We start from the raw sequence: 23,477 nt of genomic DNA on the forward strand, positions 1-23,477 counted from the left end.
GCAAGAAACCCTGTTAAAACGACGAAAAAACAGGGTCTGGACTAGGAGAAAATGTTTGCAAACCACATATCCAAGAAAGGACTCACATCCAGAATATATAATGGATATGTGTAGTACTCTCGAAACTCAACGGTAGGCTGAGCGTGGTGGCTCAAGCTTGTAATTTCAGCATATTGAAAGGTCAAGGTGGATGGAGGGCAGATCCCTTGAGGCCTGGAATTCGAGACCAGCCTGGGAAACATCGCAAAAACCCATCTCTACAAAAAATACAAAAATTAGACTGGCATGATGATGCCCGCCTGTAATCCCAGCTATGTGGGAGGCTGAGACATGAGAATCACTAGAACCTGGGAGGCGGAAATTGGAGTGAGCCAAGATCATGCCACTGCACTCCAGCCTGGGTAACAGAGCAAGACTCTGTCTCAAGAAAAAAAAAAATAATAATAAAAAAAAACCTCAATGGTAAAAAATACAAGCAAATAATCCAATTAGAAAATCATGAAAAGATATGAACATACATTTCACCAAAGAGGAAGCAAGCAAATAAGCACATGAAAAGATGTTCAACGCTCATTTGCTTCATTAGATGCAAATTAAGACCACGATGTGGTATCACTACACACTTATTACAATAGCTAAAATAAAAGACATAGTGACAACACCAAATGGTGACAAGGATGCAGAGAAACTGGACATCTAGTAAAATGCTTCTGGGAAGGTAAAATCTTACAGCCACTCTGGAAAGCAGTTTGGTAGTTTCTTATAAAACGAAACATGTAATGACCATACAATTCAACAATTACACTTCAGAGAAATTAAAACGTATGCCCATCCAGAAACTTGTACATAATTGTTCATCGCAGCTTTACTGTAATAGCCAAAAGCTGGAAATAATCAATATGTTCTACAATAAGCAAATGGTCGAACTGTGGTACATCTGTACCTTGGGATACTACTCAGTAATAAAAATGAACTATTGACTGGGCCCAGTGGCTCACCAGCCTGGGAAACATAGCAAAAGGCAGGATGTTGCATGCCTGTAATCTCAAAGCTGAGGGGGGAGTATTGCTTGAGCCCAGGGGATCGAGACCAACCTGGTCAAATAGCAAAACGGTCTCTACTAAAAACATCAAAAAAAAAATTTTAGTCGGGGCGGGGTGGTGCATGCCTGTAGTCCTGAGATCGAGGCAGAATGATTGTTCAGTGTGCTGGGATTACAGGTGTGAACCACTGCGCCTGGCTGATTGTTGCATCTTGAAATGCCCCACATTCTCTCTAAGTGATGGCGGGCTCTTGTAGTCTCAGAAATTCTAGCTCTCTTCCTTCTAATAATTTACAAGTCACCCAATAATAGCCTCTAAACCCGTTCATATTAGAGATACTCATTTTTCTTCAACAGAACAGAAGCCCCCATCCCTCTGCCTGAACAGATCCATCACCAGAGAGACCATGTTATCTCTGGGACTTTATATATTGAGTGGGGGTGTCAGAATGCCCCCACTCAATACAATTACACAGTCACATCTCTGCCTCCCCAACAGGGGTCTGTACATCTTTCAGGGTAAGCCTAGTCCCAGGGAAACTACTAACAACAGTAGCCAACCCCCTCCCAAAGACTCAAGGCTGCTATGCCCATAGGAAACCTGTCATCCCCAATCAACACTTCTCCCAGAGACCCCTGGCTCCCTGTTTCCATCTGACTTCTCCCCTTACTCGTGGACAGATAAGCCCTGGATGGAGAAATGCAACACCTGATTCCAGGTGACTGAGTGTGACCGGCCTTCACAGATTTCTCCCTCCACAGGACCAAAGGTCCTGTGGCTGGAAAGACTCAGGCTGTTTCTCTTGCAGGTCAGACTGGTCTTGGTGCCATTAACAGAGACGACGCCTGTGCAAAGAGGCCCAGGGATGATGCTCAAATACCAGAGAAGATACAAAAGATGAGGTGACCTGGAGGGGGCAAAGCAGTGGCCCAGGGGACAGTGGGAGTGAGCAGGTTTCTGAGGAGCGGAGGACAGAGATACTGGGGACTAGGAGCAGGGTCTCGGGGGAGATCTGGACCCTTGGGAGCCTCCCACCTTCACTCTGTCATCACCTAGCATCCCTGGAGACAAGTCTGTGACCTTGCACTTCATTTGGTGACCCTCAGTCCATTCTGGAAGGTGGGAAGAGAGTCAGCCAGCAGCATTAAAGCCCTACTGTGTGTCAGGGTACAAGCTAGTGTAGGTCCCCCATGTTCTGTCAGTTAGCCATGGCATCAACCAGGACGGATTATCATCCCCACTTCCCAGATCCAGCACACAGGAAGTGGCTCCAACTGAATGGCAGACATGCCTAGCCGAGTCACTGCCAGAATTTCTTTTTCTTTTTTTCCTAGGCCTTTGATGATATTCCTAAATACTTCTATAAGAAAGAGTGGGAAAAGATGAAAGCCTTGGAGAAAATCATCTATGTGTATATGAAGAGAAAGTATGAGGCCATGACAAAACTCAGTAACAGAAACTTCTAGGCACACACAAGTCTGGGGACACATGAGCATCCCTTTTTCTGCTTTGGCTACTTTTTAGGCTGCAGAAAGTACCCCACATTTTCCTTTTGTGAAGAGAAAATTTGCAAGACTGCTTCTGGGTGTTCTGCTCTTCTGTATCCTGTCAGGGATGAGGGCAGGGACTGGCCACAGTGGAGCTCATACCTGTATCCTGCATGTTTCTCTCCCTTAGGTGTCTGTTCTGATGAGCCCAGTTGTCTCTGTGGCATCCTGGCACCCTATCCCCAACCCCCCAAACACACACACCTACCCTACCATCTATCTCTCGGCTTGTCTCTCTCTCTCTCTCTCTTTTTTTTTGAGTCAGACTTTCACTCTGTCATCTAGCTTAGAGTGCAGCAGTGCAATCATAGCTCACTGTAGCCTCGAAATCTGGGCTTCAAGCAATCCTCCCGCCTCAGCCACCATGCAAGTCACCATACCACCACCATATATTTTTATGGATAATAAGTAAATGGTAAATGAATACAAACATGAATGTGAATAAAAAGCCATCAAATTAAGGTGACTGCCTGTAAGTGGAGGAGGGAAGGCAGGGATTGGTGAGTGCTGCACAGACAGCTTCAGCCTTGACTTGTTGATAGTGTGTTTTGTTTGTTTTTGAGGTGGAGGTTCGCTCTTGTCACCCAGGCTGGAGTGCAATAAGGCAATCTCAGCTCACTGCAACTTTCGTCTCCTGGGTTCAAGTGACTCTCCTGCCTGAGCCTCCTGAGTAGCTTGGGTTACAGGAACCCGCCCCCACACCCAGCTAATTTTTGTATTTTTGGTAAAGAAGGGGTTTCACCATGTTGGCCAGGCTGGTCTCAAATTGCCTGACCTCAGGTGATCCACCCGCCTCAGCCTCCCAAAGTGCTGGGATTACCAGTGTGAGCTACCACGCCCGGTCTGTTTGTAGTATTTCTAATATTCTGAATAAATAAATCAGACCTAACATAGCTATGGGGCAATGTTGAGATCTGACTGGACTCAATATTATTTCCTATACTTTTCTGTGTTTGAAATATTTCTTTTTAAAAGAACATGTTGTTCTTCTAAGCACTCTTAATGAATCAGAGGACAATTAAGAAAATGTTACAAGTGAAAAAAAAAAAAAAAGAAAGAAAATGTTAAAACTGTAGATCCATCAAAAACTTCCAGAGTTTGTCTCATTAACAGCATATGGGTATTGGATAAGTATCTTATGAGTGAGGGTGATGGACATATTATGTAATAAAGATTGCTGTTTTTCTGTATTTTATCAAAACCAAATACCCTTCTCATTCCCAAACAACCCCAATTCTCCGTGATGAGCTTGGAAGTGAGTTTGAAAGAGTGATCCCTTTGCGTAGAGATCTTTGTGCATTTCAGGACTATTAAGGGGACATATGTGTTTACTTGCTCTTCTGCTCTGACAACACAATTATAAGACAAGGTCAGAATGTCCAAACTGTCTCCAATAGACCTATTACTCCCCAACTAAACAGGACAGATTCTACATTCTCCCACAATCACTATAAGAGATCTGCAAATCCAGTGCTTTAGTATCTGCCAAGTTTTTGACATTAAAGGAGTGTTTTTATATTGAAAATATTTCAGAGCCACTGGACTGAATCATCCATGGTTCATCACACATTTAACAGCTTAATTGACATACCATAAGATTCACCCATTTGAAGTGTACAGTGATTTTTAGTTGTTGTACTTCTTGAGTGGATACAGTTCGGATTCCCAACCAATCAATTTAATTTAATTATTTGGGAAAAAGTAAAAGATATGTAATGGAATAAGATGAGACTATGATGGGGTTTTAGTCCCCATTTGATAAACTATGAGATGGATAAGTCTGAACTGATCTCACAGATAAATGGACCAACCGTGACTAAACATAATTCAGAAGCAAATCTCAAATAACTCCTCAACAATGAGTGCACTCATAACCCTCTGCTGCAGAATGCCCTCATGCTACAGAGGTCTCTCTGAGGTTTGGAAATCTTTATGAACAAAGAAAAATTCTGATGTATTCTCTTTTAGTTGAACGTCCTCAGATGAGTTTCGGCAGGCTCCAGGGAATCTTCCCGAAGGTGAGTGTCTCTCAAATCTAAAGGACCAGAGAACCTTTGTCCCTTCATGGATGTGAACACTGGTAAGAGTGGGAGAATATCAAAAATGCCCTCGTTGCCTCCTTCCCCCCATGTCTATCACAACACCTGACGTAGCATGGACGGCTTGATAATACTAAGACTTGTGATCCTTAATACTTCTTTTGTTTTCATAGTGATGCCAGATACTATTTTAAGCAGTTCACATGGATTAATTTATTTAATCCTTAAGGAGATCTCTATGACATTGTTTCTGTTATTATCTCCAAATAATAATGAGTCACACACTTCAGTTTTCATCCATATAAAAGCCATGTGACTTGGCGCAAATCTTCTAAGTTCTCTGAACTCCAGATTCCTGATCCGCGAAATGGAAGTAAAGAATCATAGTTCATGTTACAGATCCTAGCTAACAGCAACATAATAATAAAATGAGGCTATCGTGGTACAGAGATGTTAATGTTCCTGAGGCACAGTGGCAGTGGTAGTCTAATTCAGAGCCCCAAGCCATTTAAAGCTCATTCACGTTTGCATTTGTTTATGAAGTTCAGATGTTGCTCACTAGGGCTTTACCCCATAGGGCCTGCTGGTGCTTCTGTTGAGACACCCACTCTCGCAACAGGAAGGACCAGCTGGCTTCTCCTCTGTTACCGGGGCCACTCACATGGCTTAGGAATCACTTTGACTGTTGGTCCTTCCCTACTGTGAGCTCCTTGAGGGCCTTGTTTGCACCCTGGGCATCCAGAAGCCCCAGTCCCAGCCCAGGGGATCCCTTGGCGGCCCCTGAATGAGTGACCCCACAAGTGCAGATTCAACTCTGGTTTAGAGGGTAAAGGGATCTGGGAGTTGGGTTGCCAGTGTGGAGACTGAATTCAAAGAGGATCATGAAAGGTATTAATTGTTATTATTACTACATTTAAACAGGGTTTACAAGCTCAGAGAGGACTTTCCCTTAGTCTGTTTTACATGTATTGTTCACTATTTCATAAGTGAGAAAGCTGAATACAAAGCAGCTTAAAGACCGGGCATGGTGGCTCATGACTGTAATCCCAGCGCTTTGGGAGGCCTAGGTGGGCAGATCACAAGGTCAAGAAATCGAGACCATCCTGCCCAACATGGTGAAACCTCGTCTCTACTAAAAATCCTAAACTTAGCAGGGCGTGGTAGCGCCTGCCTGTAGCCCCAGATACTCTGGAGGCTGAGGAAGGAGAATCGCTTGAATGCAGGAGTCGAATGTTGCAGTGAGCCAAGATGGCGCCAGTGCACTCCAGCCTGGAAGAGAGTAAGAGAGCGTCTAAAAAAAAATAAAGAAGAAGAAGAAGAAGAAGAAGAAGAAGAAGAAGAAGAAGAAGAAGAAGAAGAAGAAGAAGAAGAAGAAGAAGAGGAAGAAGAAGAAGAAGAAGAAGAAAAGTAGCATAAGATTGGTGGTCAGTGACACATCCCAGTGCAACCAGAATTGTTATGAGTACCACCTCAGGTAATTCCACATTCAATGTTGGTGCCATATCTGGTACTGCTTTCTTTGCTGTCTAGATTAATTTCAACAAACCATTTATTTACCTCTCCCTTCCCTGTATTCGTCTCCCCACACCATCTTTCGCAGCAGTGTTTTGTCACCTCCCTATGTTTTTACATTTACTCTCCCAGCAGCTGTCTACAAGCTTATATGGGATCCCTTGTATTTTACAGAACATCTTCCCTTTGTAGACCTTGTGAATTCTTAGAATGCTATTCTTCTCCAAATCTTCTGTATACAAAACTCTCAATTACATGGAGATTTTTGCTGTTTGCAAGAATGTCAGTCTTAAAAGAGTGTGAAGATAAACCGGGAAACCCTATTCACTTAGGGCATTCCTTTCCCTTCTAACCTCCCAGGTTTCTCTTCATTTAGACATGTGTAACTCTTCCAGCATTGTTGAGAACATTGACTAAGATAATGCATGTGAAGATTCTTTGTAAGCTCTAAAGCACTATAGAAATTTCACTGATACTGTTCATCTGTGACCTTCACATTATAAAGATCGTGCCCAAGAAGCCAGCAGAGGAAGGAAATGATTCGAAGGGAATGTCAGAAGCATCTGGCCCACAAAATGATGGGAAACAGCTTTGCCCCCCAGGAAAACCAAGTACCTCTGAGAAGATTAACAAGACACCTGGTAAAAGGAAACAAATCGGGAACAACCCCTCTGGCTTCCCTGGCTATGTTCAGGTGAGGGAACTGAGTGTGTGGCATGGATCCCAGACAAGCCTGGGTCCAGGCTGGGCTGAGGAGCTTGCCCAGCTCCAGATGAGATGTTAGACATGACTTCCAGAGACACAGACTGGAGTTGTCATCCATATAAAAAACTTGGGTCAAGTCTTCCAAATTTTCTCAATTCCAGATTCCTAGTCCATAAGATGGAAATAAAGAATCACAGTTCATAGATTGTTTGGAGGCATTAAATTAAATCTAGAAGCCTGATGACATGAAATGTGCTCAAGCAATTCTATCTTTGATAACCTGGGATCATATCTTACTCAGCTCAATGCCTGATACCCAATACAGGTGTACTTCAGAGATATTGCAGGTTCAGTTCCAGACCACTGCAATAAAGAGAGTCTCACACTTTTTTTTTGTTTGGTTTCACAGTGCATAAAAACATTATGTTTACACTATACTGTAGTCTCCTAAATGTGCAATAGCGTTATGTCTAAAAATATACATACCTTAATTTTAAAATAATTCATTGTTTAAAAATGCTAACAACATCACACACCAGGGCCTATCATGGGGAGGGGGGAGGGGGGAGGGATTGCATTGGGAGTTATACCTGATATAAATGACGAATTGATGGGTGGTGACGAGTTGATGGGTGCAGCACACCAACATGGCACAAGTATACATGTGTAACAAACCTGCACATTATGCGCATGTACCCTAGAACTTAAAGTATAATAATAAAATAAAAAATGAATAAAAATAAAAAAATAAATGACAGGGCCCTCATGTCACACCAGGCTATTACCCAAAATTGCTATACTGTTTTTTAGTGATGGAGTTATGCTACGTTACTCTCTGTATCATAGAAAAGTGTTTACATCACATGTTATTTACTTCCCTTGGCCATTCCTACAACATGACCTTCAAAGATTAAATTATTCCAATATTAAGCTGTCTTAATACCATCTCCAGATGCTATTTTACTGTAAGAGGGAACTAAAATAAAACGTAGAAGCACCTCAAAAAAATGCTAGCAAACTTCTGAGCTTTCAGGGAGTCATGCTCTTTTTTCTGGTGGAGGGTCTTGCCTTGGTGTTGATGGCTGCTGGCTGATCAAGGTGGTGGTTGCTGAAGGGTGGAGTGGCTGTGGCAGTTTCTTAAAAGAAGACAACAATGAAATTTGCGACATCAATTAGCTCTCCCTTTCATGAAAGATTTCTCTGTAGTATGTGATGCTATTGGATAGCATTTTATCCACAGTAGAACTTCTTTCAAAGTTAGAGTCAATCCTCTCTAGCTGTGAAAGGTTTAGATGGCATCACCTTCCAATAGAAGGCTATTTTATCTATATTGAAAATCTGTTGTTTAGTGTAGCCACCTTTATCAATGATCTTAGCTAGATCTTCTGGATAACTTGCTACAGCTTCTCCATCAGGCTTCTCCTTGCACTTTTATGTTATGGAGACGGCTTCTTTCCTTAAACCTCACAAACCAACCTCTGGTAGCTTCACACGTTTCTCCTGCAGCTTCTTCACCTCTCTCAAGCTTTCATGGACTTGAAGAGAGTTCGGGTGTTGCTCTGAATTAGACTTTGGCTTAAGGGAATGTTGTGGCTGGTTTCATGTTCTATCCTGACCACTCAAACTTTCTCTATTTCAGCAGTAAGGCTGTTTTGCTTTCTTATTCTTCTGTTCACTGGAGTATTAGTATTAGTGTTTCCTTCAAAAACTTTTCCTTTGCAGTATATACTATTATTTCCTTCAAGAACTTTTCCTTTGCTTACACAGCTTGGCTATTTGGTGCAAGAGGCCGAGCTTTCAGCCTGTCTTGGCTTTCAGCATGCCTTCCTCACTCAGCTTAGCCATTTCTAGCTTCTGATTTAATGTGAGAGACATGCGACTCTTCCTTTCAATTGAACACTTGGCGGCCACTGTAGGGTTGTTTATTGTCCTAATTTCAGTGTTGCTGTGTCTCAGGAAATATGGAGGCCCAAGAAAAGGAAGAGAGAAGAGAAGAGCTCATCAGTGGAGCAGTCAGAACACACACAACATTCATTGATTAAGTTTGTCATCGTCTATGGGTGCAGTTCCTGGTACCCCCCAAACAATTACACACAACAGGGTGATTATAGGCAATAATAACTTAATTGTACATTTAAAAAAAACTAAAAGAGTGTAAATGGATTGTTTGTAACACAAGGATAAATGGTTGAGGGGATGGAGACCCTATTTTCCATGATGTGATTATTACGCATGGCATGCCTGTATCAAAGCATCTCACGTACCCCATAAGAATATACACTTACTGTGGACCCACAGAAACAAAAAACAAAAATTAAAAGCCTAAAAAACAACAAAGACAATGACTCATTAAAAACAGTGAATTATGCTGTAATCCCAGCACTTTGGGCGGCTGAGGCAAGCAGATCACTCGAGGTCAGGACTTCGAGACCAGCCTGGCCTACATGGTGAAACCCCCATCTCTACTAAAAATACAAAAATTAGCTGGCTATGGTGGCTGGAGCCTGCGAATCCCAGTTAGTGCAGGGGCTGAAGCAGGAGAATCCCTTGAACCTGGGAGACAGATGCTGCAGTGAGCTGATATCACACCACCACACTCCAGCCTGGGCGACAGAGTAAGTTTCTGTCTCAAAAACCAAACAGCATCTCTTGCCTACAGTGATTTGAGCTGTGGTCTTGTCTCCTTGAGTTTATCTATCAGTCTGATCCCATCTACTCTATCTCCCAAGAATGCCTCAATATTTCTGGTGGACCACTGACCTGTTTTCCTATTTTCCTCTACTGTTAAGAATTGACCCTTGAAAACATTTCTTCCCAGTTCAATAGAATGTTGAGTGGGGCATGGGATCTATCTGTCATCTTGCTCCAACCATCTGGTTTTAGATATTTTATGTATTTTTGTCACTATGTAAGTGTAATTTTTCTCAATTTGGTTTTCTAAATGGTTGTAATTGGTATGTAGAAGCCCTATTATTTTATATACTATATTGTTACCTGTCTGGGTGCAGCTTCCCCTGCATTTTGGCACAAGACTCAATCTGTTTTATTCTCCAAAAGAAAACTGACAGGCTCTGTGTGGTGACTCACATCTGTAATCCCAGCACTTTGGGAGACCTAGGGGTGTGGATCACCTGAGGTCAGGAGTTCGAGACCAGCCTGGCCAAGATGGTGAAACCCCATTTCTACTAAAAATACAAAAAAAAAAAAAAAAAAAAAAAAATTAGCCGGGCATTGGCACGCACCTGTAGTCCCAGCTATTAGGGCAGCTGAGGCGGGAGGATCACTTGAACTCGGGAGGCGGAGATTGCAGTGAGTCGAGATCGTGCCACTGCACTCTCTAGCCCGGGTGACAGAGAGTATGTCTAAATAAAAAAGAAAAAGAAAAAAAGAAAATTCACTTCACAGGCAATAGATAGTGATAAAAGGATAATTTATGGAAGATGTCATAGGGGAGACTGATGGAAAGAAAGGAAGTATATATTTTACAGAGCTGAGCAGTTCACTGCAGAAATCACCAAAACTGCCTTTTCTCCAAAAATATTACCTATAAGCTATTCTACTACTGGTTCTTCTAGTCTTTCCCTCTATTCCAAAACCTCAAATTATCCATTTCCTTATTGGGGTAATTTTCCTCTGCCCAGATCTGGGTCCTCCACAACACTTAACACTGTCTTCAGGCATGTGAATTCCCATTGTTTTAGCTCAGGTTCCCAAGAAAACAGGCTTTGGGCCATATAGGATACCTCTAGACAGACTATACTGAGAAACCATGCTTGGAACGGTGCATGGCAGGAGGAGAGGAGAGGGAATTTATGTACCTGGCTCTCACTCCTGGTTCTTTTTCTTATTGGTCAAAATCTACCCACAGGCACAAACTCCTCCACACTTTTAGATTGCATCATCTGCCCCTTTTGGCAGCTGTCTGGGGAGCCAGATCCCACACTTTGAAGTGTAGTGTTTCATACAATCCAAAAGTGGTAGCAGAGGCCAGGTGTGGTGGCTCATGCCTGTAATCCCAGCACTTTGGGAGGCCAAGGCAGGTGGATCATGAGGTCAGGAGTTTGAGACTAGCCTGGTGAGCATGGTGAAATCCCATCTCCACTAAAAGTCCAAATTTAGCCTGGCATGGTGGCCCGTGCTTGTAATCCCAGCTACTCCATGGGCTGAGGTAGGAGTATTGCTTGAACCAGGGAGGCAGAGGCTGCAATGAGCCGAGATCGCATCACTGCACTCCAGCCTGGGCAACAGAGGGAGACTCCCTCTCAAAAACAAACAAACAAAAGCCAAACAAAGAAACAATAAAAAATGGTAGCAGAAAACAGAAAGTCTGGATATGTAGCTAACTGACCTGCTTGTAGAGCAGCAGCCAGGGGTGAAAACTAAATACTCCCAGGCAAGTCCTAAGTTCACCAAGTAATTGGAGTACCCATCTGCATTAGTTAATTGCCTTATCTGAAAGAAAAATAAAACTCATATCTCTATGACAAGCAGGTGCTTACAGCTTGGAGCAAGGCACCTAGGCTAAACTCCCCTGGTGACAGGGAGACAGGGACATCATCTTCCTCAACGTTCACATTTCAAAGAGATGGCTCCAAGGCCCTGAAGATAGACATTCCTAGGGTACAAGTGTGGTGGCTCATGCCTGTAATCCCAACACTTTGGGAGGCTGAGGCTGGAGGATCACTTGAGGCCTGGAGTTCAAGTTCAACGCATTCCTGGGTTCTAGGGTGGCCAGAGGCTTACAGATCAAAGGAAGAACTTACAAATAGAAATTTTCTCGAGGAAATGCTCTAGGGAGCGTGAAATGGGGAAAGGTATCTTCTTGCAGTTTTGGCAACAGGAAAAATTCAATTTTATGTTTAGTTACCCTTACAATTTCCCCCTTTTGTTATTTTTTTATAGTAACAATACAATTTTCTAATTATCACCGCTGCTATTTCTGTCTTTCTCTGGGTAGTTTATAGCCACCTAGATTGCCAGCAAGTCCACAGTAAGATGCAAAGCAAAGCAATTATCAGGATTATAATAGAATGATTTCTTTTTTTTTCGGGACAGAGTTTCACTCTCATTGCCCTGGCTGGAGTGCAATGGTGGGATCTCGGCTCACTGTAACCTCTGTCTCCTGAGTTCAAGCGATTCTACTGCCTCAGTCTCCCAAGTAACTGGGATTACAAGCATGCGCACCAGGCCCAGCTAATTTTGTATTTTTTGCAGAGATGGGGCTTCATCGTATTAGTCAGGCTGGTCTTGAACTCCTCACCCCACGTGATCCGCCCACCTCAGCATCCCAAAGTGTTAGGATTACAGACGTGAGCCACCATGCTCAGTCTAGAGTGAATTTTTAAATTCAGTATAATATGCACCTTGCCAGGGGGCGGGGCAACCATTCAACACATCATACTGGTTAATTGTGTGAAAGTCAAAATAAATTATAGAGAGAAATCCCTAAATCAAATGCTCTATTTGGGAATCACAAAATTGCAATTCAGGGCATACACAGGGACTAGGGTGGTCTTCAGCATGTGCAACGAAGAAGCAGAAGTTGGAAGTTTTATTAGAAAGAAAAATGTTACATATTGTTTTGAAATGAGGCTCATTGGCCCTGGAGAAGTTGGTTCATTCGCACAATCAGCTTTCACATTCCCCCTTTTGATCAACATCTTTCTTTGAAAACTCACTGATCAGCCATCTTAAAGTGAGGCTTCATTGTCACTCCATGCCAGGATGGACCTGGACCGGTTGTCTTTGTCCCATGTCAAAGGAAAGGTAAGGGAGTCGATATCAGGGACATAGGCCACATTTGAGCCACAAAGAGGTCAGAAAAAAAATATTCAGGGAGATTTATCTAGAGTTCAGCATCAAGTTTCATCTAGTTAGTGCCATCCGTATTAGCAATCTTCTTGACGCCCTGGGCTAACATTATCTTGTTGGGAGAACTGGCTTAACAAATATTGAACAGGCAACAAGAACAGAGCTCAAAGATCATAATTCAAAAATAATTAACAATTGTTTTGCTTTATTTTATTTTATTTTTCTTTATTTTATTTTATTTATTTTATTCAGATGGATTCTTGCTCTGTTGCCCAGGATGAAGTGCAGTGGCGTGATCCTGGCTCACTGCAACCTACATCTCCCGGATTCAAGCAATTCTCCTGCCTCAGCCTCTTAAGCAGCTGGAATTACAGGTGCTCACGACCATGCCCAGCTAATTTTTTTATTTTCAGTAGAGACAGGGTTTCACCATGTTGCCCAGGCTGGTCTAGAACTCATGACGTCAAGTGATCTGCCCACCTTGGCACCCCAAAGTGCTGGGATTACAGGCGTGAGCCACCGCACCCAGCTATAATTAGCAATAGTATAATAAATTTAATTTGTACAATGGTTTTGAAACAAGATCCCAAGCCTAAGGACCACCAGCTAAACAAATCAAAAACCTATGGGGGAATTGAATGAGGCCTCTTATAGTCTTTGAGTGGCATTTTAGGACTGGTTCAATTAAAGCAGAGTGCCAACTCTATAAAAGGGACCACTAGGTGAATTATAGGATTTGGGGGTCAGGTTCTGTCAAATAAAAATGTAGACATTAAGGGGGTAAGAGCCCCATTATGATATGAAGACTCATTCCGACGTCTTGGGAAAAGCTGTCTACAGTGTGGAAACATCATCCCCTCACCCTGATTTGTCGTTCAAATGTCTCTGGTTACGGCATTGGACAGTTTGGTGAACTTTTTGCGTGGTCCATACATCAGGCACGACAATTGTTCCTTAAAATTTATGCACTTTTATCTTATAGGACTTGTAAATCAAAAATAAAATCCTAACCCTGCCACCCCACAACTATCTGAATGGACTTCCTCCTCAGTCAGGGCTCTTTTAAAATTTAACCTGAGAGACAGTTTCAGGCCATGACAAGAAATGAGGGTCAGACATGCCTCATTATACCTCTCTGGCATCAACATAACCACAGACTTGAAGTCTGATAAGAAACATGTTACAACCTATTCTCTCTGTAGCCTAGTACCCGAAGGCTTCCTCTGCAAATGAGAACTTGGGTCTCCATAATCCTTTTTTTTTTTTTTTTTTTTTTTTTTTTTTTTTTTTTTTTTTTATTATACTTTAAGTTCTAGGGTACATGTGCATAACGTGCAGGTTTGTTACATATGTATACTTATGCCATGTTGGTGTGCTGCACCCATCAACTCGTCAGCACCCATCAATTCATCATTTATATCATGTATAACTCCCCAATGCAATCCCTCCCTCCTCCCCCCGCCCCCCTCCCCATGATAGGCCCCAGTGCGTGATGTTCCCCTTCCCGAGTCCAAGTGATCTCATTGTTCAGTTCCCACCTATGAGTGAGAACATGCGGTGTTTGGTTTTCTGTTCTTGTGATAGTTTGCTAAGAATGATGGTTTCCAGCTGCATCCATGTCCCTACAAAGGACGCAAACTCATCCTTTTTTATGGCTGCATAGTATTCCATGGTGTATATGTGCCACATTTTCTTAATCCAGTCTGTCACAGATGGACATTTGGGTTGATTCCAAGTCTTTGCTATTGTGAATAGTGCCGCAATAAACATACGTGTACATGTGTCTTTGTAGTAGAATAATTTATAATCCTTTGGGTATATACCCAGTAGTGGGATGGCTGGGTCATATGGTACATCTAGTTCTAGATCCTTGAGGAATTGCCATACTGTTTTCCATAATGGTTGAACTAGTTTACAATCCCACCAACAGTGTAAAAGTGTTCCTATTTCTCCACATCCTCTCCAACACCTGTTGTTTCCTGACTTCTTAATGATTGCCATTCTAACTGGTGTGAGATGGTATCTCATTGTGGTTTTGATTTGCATTTCTCTGATGGCGAGTGACGATGAGCATTTTTTCATGTGTCTGTTGGCTGTATGAATATCTTCTTTTGAGAAATGTCTGTTCATATCCTTTGCCCACTTTTTGATGGGGTTGTTTGTTTTTTTCTCGTATATTTGTTTGAGTTCTTTGTAGATTCTGGATATTAGCCCTTTGTCAGATGAGTAGGTTGCAAAAATTTTCTCCCATTCTGTAGGTTGCCTGTTCACTCTGATGGTAGTTTCTTTTGCTGTGCAAAAGCTCTTTAGTTTAATTAGATCCCATTTGTCAATTTTTGCTTTTGCTGCCGTTGCTTTTGGTGTTTTAGACATGAAGTCCTTGCCCATGCCTATGTCCTGAATGGTACTACCTAGGTTTTCTTCTAGGGTTTTTATGGTATTAGGTCTAACATTTAAGTCTCTAATCCATCTTGAATTAATCTTCATATAAGGGGTAAGGAAAGGATCCAGTTTCAGCTTTCTACTTATGGCTAGCCAATTTTCCCAGCACCATTTATTCAATAGGGAATCCTTTCCCCATTTCTTGTTTCTCTCAGGTTTGTCAAAGATCAGATGGCTGTAGATGTGCGGTACCCACCAAAAAAAGTCCAGGACCAGATGGATTCACAGCTGAATTCTACCAGAGGTACAAGGAGGAGCTGGTACCATTCCTTCTGAAACTATTCCAATCAATAGAAAAAGAGGGAATCCTCCCTAACTCATTTTATGAGGCCAACATCATCCTGATACCAAAGCCTGGCAGAGACACAACAAAAAAAGAGAATTTTAGACCAATATCCCTGATGAACATTGATGCAAAAATTCTCAATAAAATACTGGCAAACCGGATTCAGCAGCACATCAAAAAGCTTATCCACCATGATCAAGTGGGCTTCATCCCTGGGATGCAAGGCTGGTTCAACATTCGCAAATCAATAAACATAATCCAGCATATAAACAGAACCAAAGACAAGAACCACATGATTGTCTCAATAGATGCAGAAAAGGCTTTTGACAAAATTCAACAGCCCTTCATGCTAAAAACGCTCAATAAATTCGGTATTGATGGAACGTACCTCAAAATAATAAGAGCTATTTATGACAAACCCACAGCTAATATCATACTGAATAGGCAAAAACTGGAAAAATTCCCTTTGAAAACTGGCACAAGACAGGGATGCCCTCTCTCACCACTCCTATTCAACATAGTGTTGGAAGTTCTGGCTAGGGCAATCAGGCAAGAGAAAGAAATCAAGGGTATCCAGTTAGGAAAAGAAGAAGTCAAATTGTCCCTGTTTGCAGATGACATGATTGTATATTTAGAAAACCCCATCGTCTCAGCCCAAAATCTCCTTAAGCTGATAAGCAACTTCAGCAAAGTCTCAGGATACAAAATTAATGTGCAAAAATCACAAGCATTCTTATACACCAGTAACAGACAAGCAGAGAGCCAAATCAGGAATGAACTTCCATTCACAATTGCTTCAAAGAGAATAAAATACCTAGGAATCCAGCTTACAAGGGATGTAAAGGACCTCTTCAAGGAGAACTACAAACCACTGCTCAGTGAAATAAAAGAGGACACAAACAAATGGAAGAACACACCATGCTCATGGATAGGAAGAATCAATATCGTGAAAATGGCCATACTCCCCAAGGTTATTTATAGATTCAATGCCATCCCCATCAAGCTACCAATGAGTTTCTTCACAGAATTGGAAAAAACTGCTTTAAAGTTCATATGGAACCAAAAAAGAGCCCGCATTGCCAAGACAATCCTAAGTCAAAAGGACAAAGCTGGAGGCGTCATGCTACCTGACTTCAAACTATACTACAAGGCTACAGTAACCAAAACAGCATGGTACTGGTACCAAAACAGAGATATAGACCAATGGAACAGAACAGAGTCCTCAGAAATAATACCGCACATAATCCTTTATCTTAGCCCTGGCATTCCTTTCTGTTGTTCCTAGAGTTTTGTTTTGTTTTGTTTTTGTTTTGAGATGGAGTCTCTCTCTGTTGCCCAGGTTGGAGTGCAATGGGCAGGATCTCAGGTCACTGTAACCTCCATCTTCCGGGTTCAGGCAACTCTTCAGCCTCCACTAGCTGGGACCACAGGTGCGGGCCACCACGCCCAGCTAATTTTTTGTCCTTTTAGTAGAAAAGGGGTTTTGCTGTATGAATATCTTCTTTTGAGAAATGTCTGTTCATATCCTTTCCCCACTTTTTGATGGGGTTGTTTGTTTTTTTCTCGTATATTTGTTTGAGTTCTTTGTAGATTCTGGATATTAGCCTATCATGGGGAGGGGGGAGGGGGGAGGAGGGAGGGCTTGCATTGGGGAGTTATACAAGATATAAATGATGAATTCATGGGTGCTGACGAGTTGATGGGTGCAGCACACCAACATGGCATAAGTATACATATGTAACAAACCTGCACGTTATGCACATGTACCCTAGAACTTAAAGTATAATAAAAAAAAAAAAAAAAAAAAAAAAGAAAAGAAAAGGGGTTTTGCCATATTGCTCAGCCTGGTCTTGAACTTCTGGCCTCAAGTGATCCATCCGCCTCAGCCTCCCAAAGTGCTGGGATTCCAGGCATGAGCCAACGCGTCCGGCCTACTAATTAGGTTTCTTTTAACTTAGGAAAACTGAGCTTAGAAAGGGTTAAGTTTTTAAGTCCGTGTAACTTTCTGTATTGCTTTTGAAGTCTGTTGACTATCACTCTGGTTAAATGAGAGACTTATTTCCACAGTGACCCGCGATCCTGTTTTGAACAAGTGTTTTGAGCCTTTTAACATCTTTGACAAACTTCCCCAAAATACAATTCTTTTTTAATTTGTCTATTGCTGTCGAACAAACTAATCATATTCTAATTTAAGTCTTTTTAACCTGAAATTGACTTTGAGATTTATCAGTGAGTCCCCTGGAGAGCCTCAAAGAATGTGTCTCTCACTAGGCTTATTTGATACGTTAGACTATATGAAAAGCAATGTCAAATTAAAAAAAAACACTAATTGCTGTTTACATCTATATAGATATGTTATTGATGTTAATGTTCTGAAGATCACATAAATTTTACAGAGTTCTGATGGTCCTGGTGTGACGCTATCAGTCATGATTCTGGTTATCTTAAAATGTTCTATATAATAGAAATAACTGAACTTTTTCTCAATTGTGGACCTTTCATCAGATCTTAATCATTACTATTCTAAGCTTTATCTTCTACAGTGCTGATTCTTCTCTAAAGGCATCCAGAATCAGATTCATAAAAAAACATTTTAACAAGTACTATTGAATATAGATTTGTAATAACTTTCAGATCAATGAACTAAATAATTTTTCTAAACTCTAATGAAAACTGATGGTTTCATGCAACTGATCATCAAGATCAAGCAGAACAAAATTACATGAGGCTAAATAACTGATAATGTTTTTATGAGCTCTATTTAAAACTTTATTTATTCTTGGGCCTGGCACAGTGGCTCACACCTGTAATCCCAGCATTCTCAGGCTGAGACAGGAGGATCCATTGAGTGCAGGACTTCAAGACAAACCTGGGCAACATAGGAGACCTGGTTTCTAAAAGAAATTAAGGAAAAAAAAGCTTTGTTTTTTACTTAAATGTTTGGTTTTCCACATTTAATAAAATTTTCTGGTGGGATGTGGTGACTCACTTTGGAAGCCAAGGCAGGAGGATTGCTTGAGCCCAGGAATTCAAGACCAGCCTGGGCAACATGGCAAAAGCTTGTCTCAAAAAAAAAAAAAAAAAAAAAAAAAAAAACAAAAAAACAAACAAAAAAAAACAATTAGCTGGGCATGGTGGTGTGCACCTGTGGTCCCAGCTACTTGGGAGGCCGAGGTGGGAGGATCACTTGAGCCAGGAGGCAGAGGTTGCAGGGAGCCGTGTTTGCACCACTGCACTCCAGCCTGTGCAACAGGGCATAACCCTTTCTCAAAAAAAAATGAAAAAAAGAAAAAATTTTCTCTGCTAAACTATCTATAGTTTATAACAATTTGGTAAAGTATACTTTTGTGAACTAAGATGGAAAGGTTTGCTTTTTCTTTCTGCTCCATTCTTCCAGAATTCAGAAACTATTTGTAAACATTCTTATGGCAATATGGTTATTTACACAGGTCCAGTAAAAACCTGCTCTTGATGACTCATTCAACTCCAACATGGCAAAAATCTCCAGGCCTACAGAGAGTCCCTGATTGCTGTTTTCCAGAAATAGACTGGAAAGGATGGTTATAATAGTATGTGCTCCAAGATGGAGTTCCCAAACTTCATGAACAGAGAACTGGATGCCTTCACAAAGAACCAGAGGGCCCCAGTGTCCTTGATCACATGATGAAGAAACTGGACCTCACTAGTGATGGGCAGCTAGATTTCCAAGAATTTCTGCATCTGATGAATGGCATGACTGTGGCTTACCATGACTCTTTTCTCAAGGCTGCCCATTCCAAGAAGCGGATCTGAGGATCCCTTGGGCCTGGTTTCGAAGTCACCCCCTTTCCTTTCAGCCTCACCATCACCGACTCCTCACAGCCCACACGTCCCCTGGGCCCAGCACACCCACCACCTCATGCAGGCCCTGCCTTCAGGTAGTAATAAAACCATTCCTTTTGACTTAGGATTGTCTTGGCAATGCGGGCTCTTTTTTGGTTCCATATGAACTTTAAAGCAGTTTTTTCCAATTCTGTGAAGAAACTCATTGGTAGCTTGATGGGGATGGCATTGAATCTATAAATAACCTTGGGGAGTATGGCCATTTTCACGATATTGATTCTTCCTATCCATGAGCATGGTATGTTCTTCCATTTGTTTGTGTCCTCTTTGATTTCACTGAGCAGTGGTTTGTAGTTCTCCTTGAAGAGGTCCTTTACATCCCTTGTAAGCTGGATTCCTAGGTATTTGATTCTCTTTGAAGCAATTGTGAATGGAAGTTCATTCCTGATTTGGCTCTCTGCTTGTCTGTTGCTGGTGTATAAGAATGCTTGTGACTTTTGCACATTAATTTTGTATCCTGAGACTTTGCTGAAGTTGCTTATCAGCTTAAGGAGATTTTGGGCTGAGACGATGGGGAAAGGACAAAGCTGGAGGCGTCACGCTACCTGACTTCAAACTATACTACAAGGCTACAGTAACCAAAACAGCATGGTACTGGTACCAAAACAGAGATATAGACCAATGGAACAGAACAGAGTCCTCAGAAATAATACCGCACATCTACAGCCATCTGATCTTTGACAAACCTGAGAGAAACAAGAAATGGGGAAAGGATTCCCTATTTAATAAATGGTGCTGGGAAAATTGGCTAGCCATAAGTAGAAAGCTGAAACTGGATCCTTTCCTTACCCCTTATACGAAGATTAATTCAAGATGGATTAGAGACTTAAATGTTAGACCTAATACCATAAAAACCCTAGAAGAAAATCTAGGTAGTACCATTCAGGACATAGGCATGGGCAAGGACTTCATGTCTAAAACACCAAAAGCAACGGCAGCAAAAGCAAAAATTGACAAATGGGATCTAATTAAACTAAAGAGCTTTTGCACAGCAAAAGAAACTACCATCAGAGTGAACAGGCAACCTACAGAATGGGAGAAAATTTTTGCAACCTACTCATCTGACAAAGGGCTAATATCCAGAATCTACAAAGAACTCAAACAAATATACGAGAAAAAAACAAACAACCCCATCAAAAAGTGGGGAAAGGATATGAACAGACATTTCTCAAAAGAAGATATTCATACAGCCAACAGACACATGAAAAAATGCTCATCATCACTGGCCATCAGAGAAATGCAAATCAAAACCACAATGAGATACCATCTCACACCAGTTAGAATGGCAATCATTAAGAAGTCAGGAAACAACAGGTGTTGGAGAGGATGTGGAGAAATAGGAACACTTTTACACTGTTGGTGGGATTGTAAACTAGTTCAACCATTATGGAAAAGAGTATGGCAATTCCTCAAGGATCTAGAACTAGATGTACCATATGACCCAGCCATCCCACTACTGGGTATATACCCAAAGGATTATAAATTAGTCTACTACAAAGACACATGTACACGTATGTTTATTGCGGCACTATTCACAATAGCAAAGACTTGGAATCAACCCAAATGTCCATCTGTGACAGACTGGATTAAGAAAATGTGGCACATATACACCATGGAATACTATGCAGCCATAAAAAAGGATGAGTTTGCGTCCTTTGTAGGGACATGGATGCAGCTGGAAACCATCATTCTTAGCAAACTATCACAAGAAGAGAAAACCAAACACCGCATGTTCTCACTCATAGGTGGGAACTGAACAATGAGATCACTTGGACTCGGGAAGGGGAACATCACACACTGGGGTCTATCATGGGGAGGGGGGAGGGGGGAGGAGGGAGGGATTGCATTGGGGAGTTATACATGATATAAATGATGAATTGATGGGTGCTGACGAGTTGATGGGTGCAGCACCCCAACATGGCATAAGTATACATATGTAACAAACCTGCACGTTATGCACATGTACCCTAGAACTTAAAGTATAATAAAAAAAAAAAAAAAAAAAAAAACCATTCCTTCCTGCCTGCAGCTCCCCACTCCCTCTCCCCGCTGCCCCTCCTCCCCCTCCCCTCTCCTGCCTTCTTAAAAGAAGACGACAATGAAATTTGCCACATCGATTAGCTCTCCCTTTCATGAAGCACATCTCTGTAGTATGTGATGCTATTGGATAGCATTTTACCCACAGTAGAACTTCTTTCAAAGTTGGAGTCAATCTTCTCTAGCTATGAAAGTTTTAGATGGCGTCAGCTTCCAATAGAAGACTATTTTATCTATATTGAACATCTGTTGTTTAGTGTAGCCACCTTCAACAGTGATCTTAGCTAGATCTTCTGGATAACTTGCTGCAGCTTCTCCATCAGGGTTTGCTGCTACACCTTGCACTTTTATGTTATGGAGACGGCTTCTTTCCTTAAACCTCACAAACCAACCTCTGCTAGTTTCACACGTTTCCTCTGTAGCTTCTTCACCTCTCTCAGCTTTCATGGACTGGAAGAGAGTTTGGGTCTTGCTCTGAATTAGACTCTGGCTTAAGGGAGTGTTGTGGCTGGTTTCATCTTCTTTCCTGACCACTCAAACTTTCTCTATTTCAGCAGTAACGCAGTTTTGCTTTCTTATTCTTGTGTTCACTGGAGTATTAGTATTATTATTTTCTTCAAAAACTTTTCCTTTGCAGTGTATACTATTATTTCCTTCGAGAACTTTTCCTTTGCATTCACGGCTTGGCTGTTTGGTGCAAGAGGCAGAGCTTTCAGCCTGTCTTGGCTTTCAGCATGCCTTCCTCACTAAGCTTAGCCATTTCTAGCTTCTGATTTAAAGTGAGAGACATGCGACTCTTCCTTCCATTTGAACACTTAGCGGTCATTGTAGGGTTGTTCACTGTCCTAATTTCAGTATTGCTGTGTCTCAGGAAATAGGGAGGCCCAAGAAAAGGAAGAGAGGCAGGGAAGAGCTCATCCGTGGAGCAGTCAGACCACACACAACATTGATCGGTTACGTTCGTCATCTTCTGTGGGCGCAGTTCCTAGTACCCCCAAAGCATTTACACACAACAGGATGACTATAGTCAATAATAACTTAATCGTACATTTAAAAATAACTAAAAGAGTGTAATTGGATTGTTTGTAACACAGGAATAAGTGGTTGAGGGGATGGATACCCTATTTTCCATCATGTGATTATTACGCATTGCAGGCACATATCAAAACATCTCACATACTGTGTAAGTATATACACCTACTGTGTACCCAAAAAATAAAGAACAAAAATTATTTTAAAAGACTAAAAGACAACAAAGACAATTGCAATGATAACATCAAAGCTCACTGATCACAAATCACCTTAACAGATATAATAATAATGGAAAAGTGTAAAACTGGTGAAAATTTCTAAAAACAAAAAAAAATGCTGTATCTACGAAGCACTATGAAAATGAGGTGCCATAAAACAAGGTATGCCTGTGTGCCCTTAACAAATACGTGCAGAATGAAAGGAGGAATGGGTGAATGTTCCCGTAAGTGAAGATGTTGGGAATCTAAACCTGACAACAGAAGGAGCCAGAAGCTAAAACTTTAATTGGCATTTGGCCTGTATTGGTGTGGGTCTAAGGTCTCGGCCTCTCTAGCCAGAGAATGTGAAAAACTGGGTAAAGAAGGCCCATGGGCACTTGGGAGCATGGAGGCATCTCCTGTTTTTGAGAAAAGAGAGCCTAACACTCTTCAACCTACCCAACCCTCATCTTCCAACTCTTCTCCATCATAGGATCCAAAAGGGGGAAACATGCCTGGACCCACAGACTGCGTGAGAGAAAGCAGCCGGTGATTTATGAAGAGATCAGCGACCCTGAGGAAGATGACGAGTAACTCCGTAAGTGAACCCTCGGCTCATCCCCCACATCCCTGCAGATGTGCTATTCTGTTACGGTACCGGTATCCCATCTTGTCACTTGTTCCCCAAATCATTCCCTTCTCATAATTTTCTAGGGTACAGCATTGAGGCTGAATGATGAGATTTCCCATGCTTCCATGCAGGGAGCTTTCAACTCCCTGCCCTGTATATCCAGGGATCCTCCCTACCCAGGATGCTGTGGGCTCCCAAACCCCAGGTCAGCCCTGAGATGTGGGCCACACCTTCCTCTAGCCTAGGAATGGATAAACCAGGTGAGGAAGTCACTGTGGCATGAGCAGATGGTTCTCTTCGAGGAACCGTGGAA

At 41.9% G+C, this 23,477-nt stretch overlaps 1 protein-coding gene and 1 pseudogene across 1 annotated transcript in view; both read left to right on the forward strand.

Moving 5' to 3' along the window:
- LOC104668565 (protein SSX7-like) overlaps nt 1-23,127 on the forward strand; it is a 33,356-nt gene extending 10,229 nt beyond the window's left edge. The window contains exons 2-6 of the mRNA XM_030934582.1: nt 2,378-2,492; nt 4,559-4,608; nt 6,647-6,782; nt 22,176-22,256; nt 23,030-23,127. Of these exons, the coding sequence (XP_030790442.1) occupies nt 2,378-2,492; nt 4,559-4,608; nt 6,647-6,782; nt 22,176-22,256; nt 23,030-23,127 (480 nt within the window). The remainder of the gene's footprint in view (nt 1-2,377; nt 2,493-4,558; nt 4,609-6,646; nt 6,783-22,175; nt 22,257-23,029) is intronic.
- On the forward strand, nt 18,877-19,177 carry LOC115898684 (annotated as a pseudogene).
- Nucleotides 23,128-23,477: the final 350 nt, after the last annotated feature.

This window comes from Rhinopithecus roxellana, chromosome 7 (assembly GCF_007565055.1).
Source record: "Rhinopithecus roxellana isolate Shanxi Qingling chromosome 7, ASM756505v1, whole genome shotgun sequence".
NCBI lineage: Eukaryota > Metazoa > Chordata > Mammalia > Primates > Cercopithecidae > Rhinopithecus > Rhinopithecus roxellana.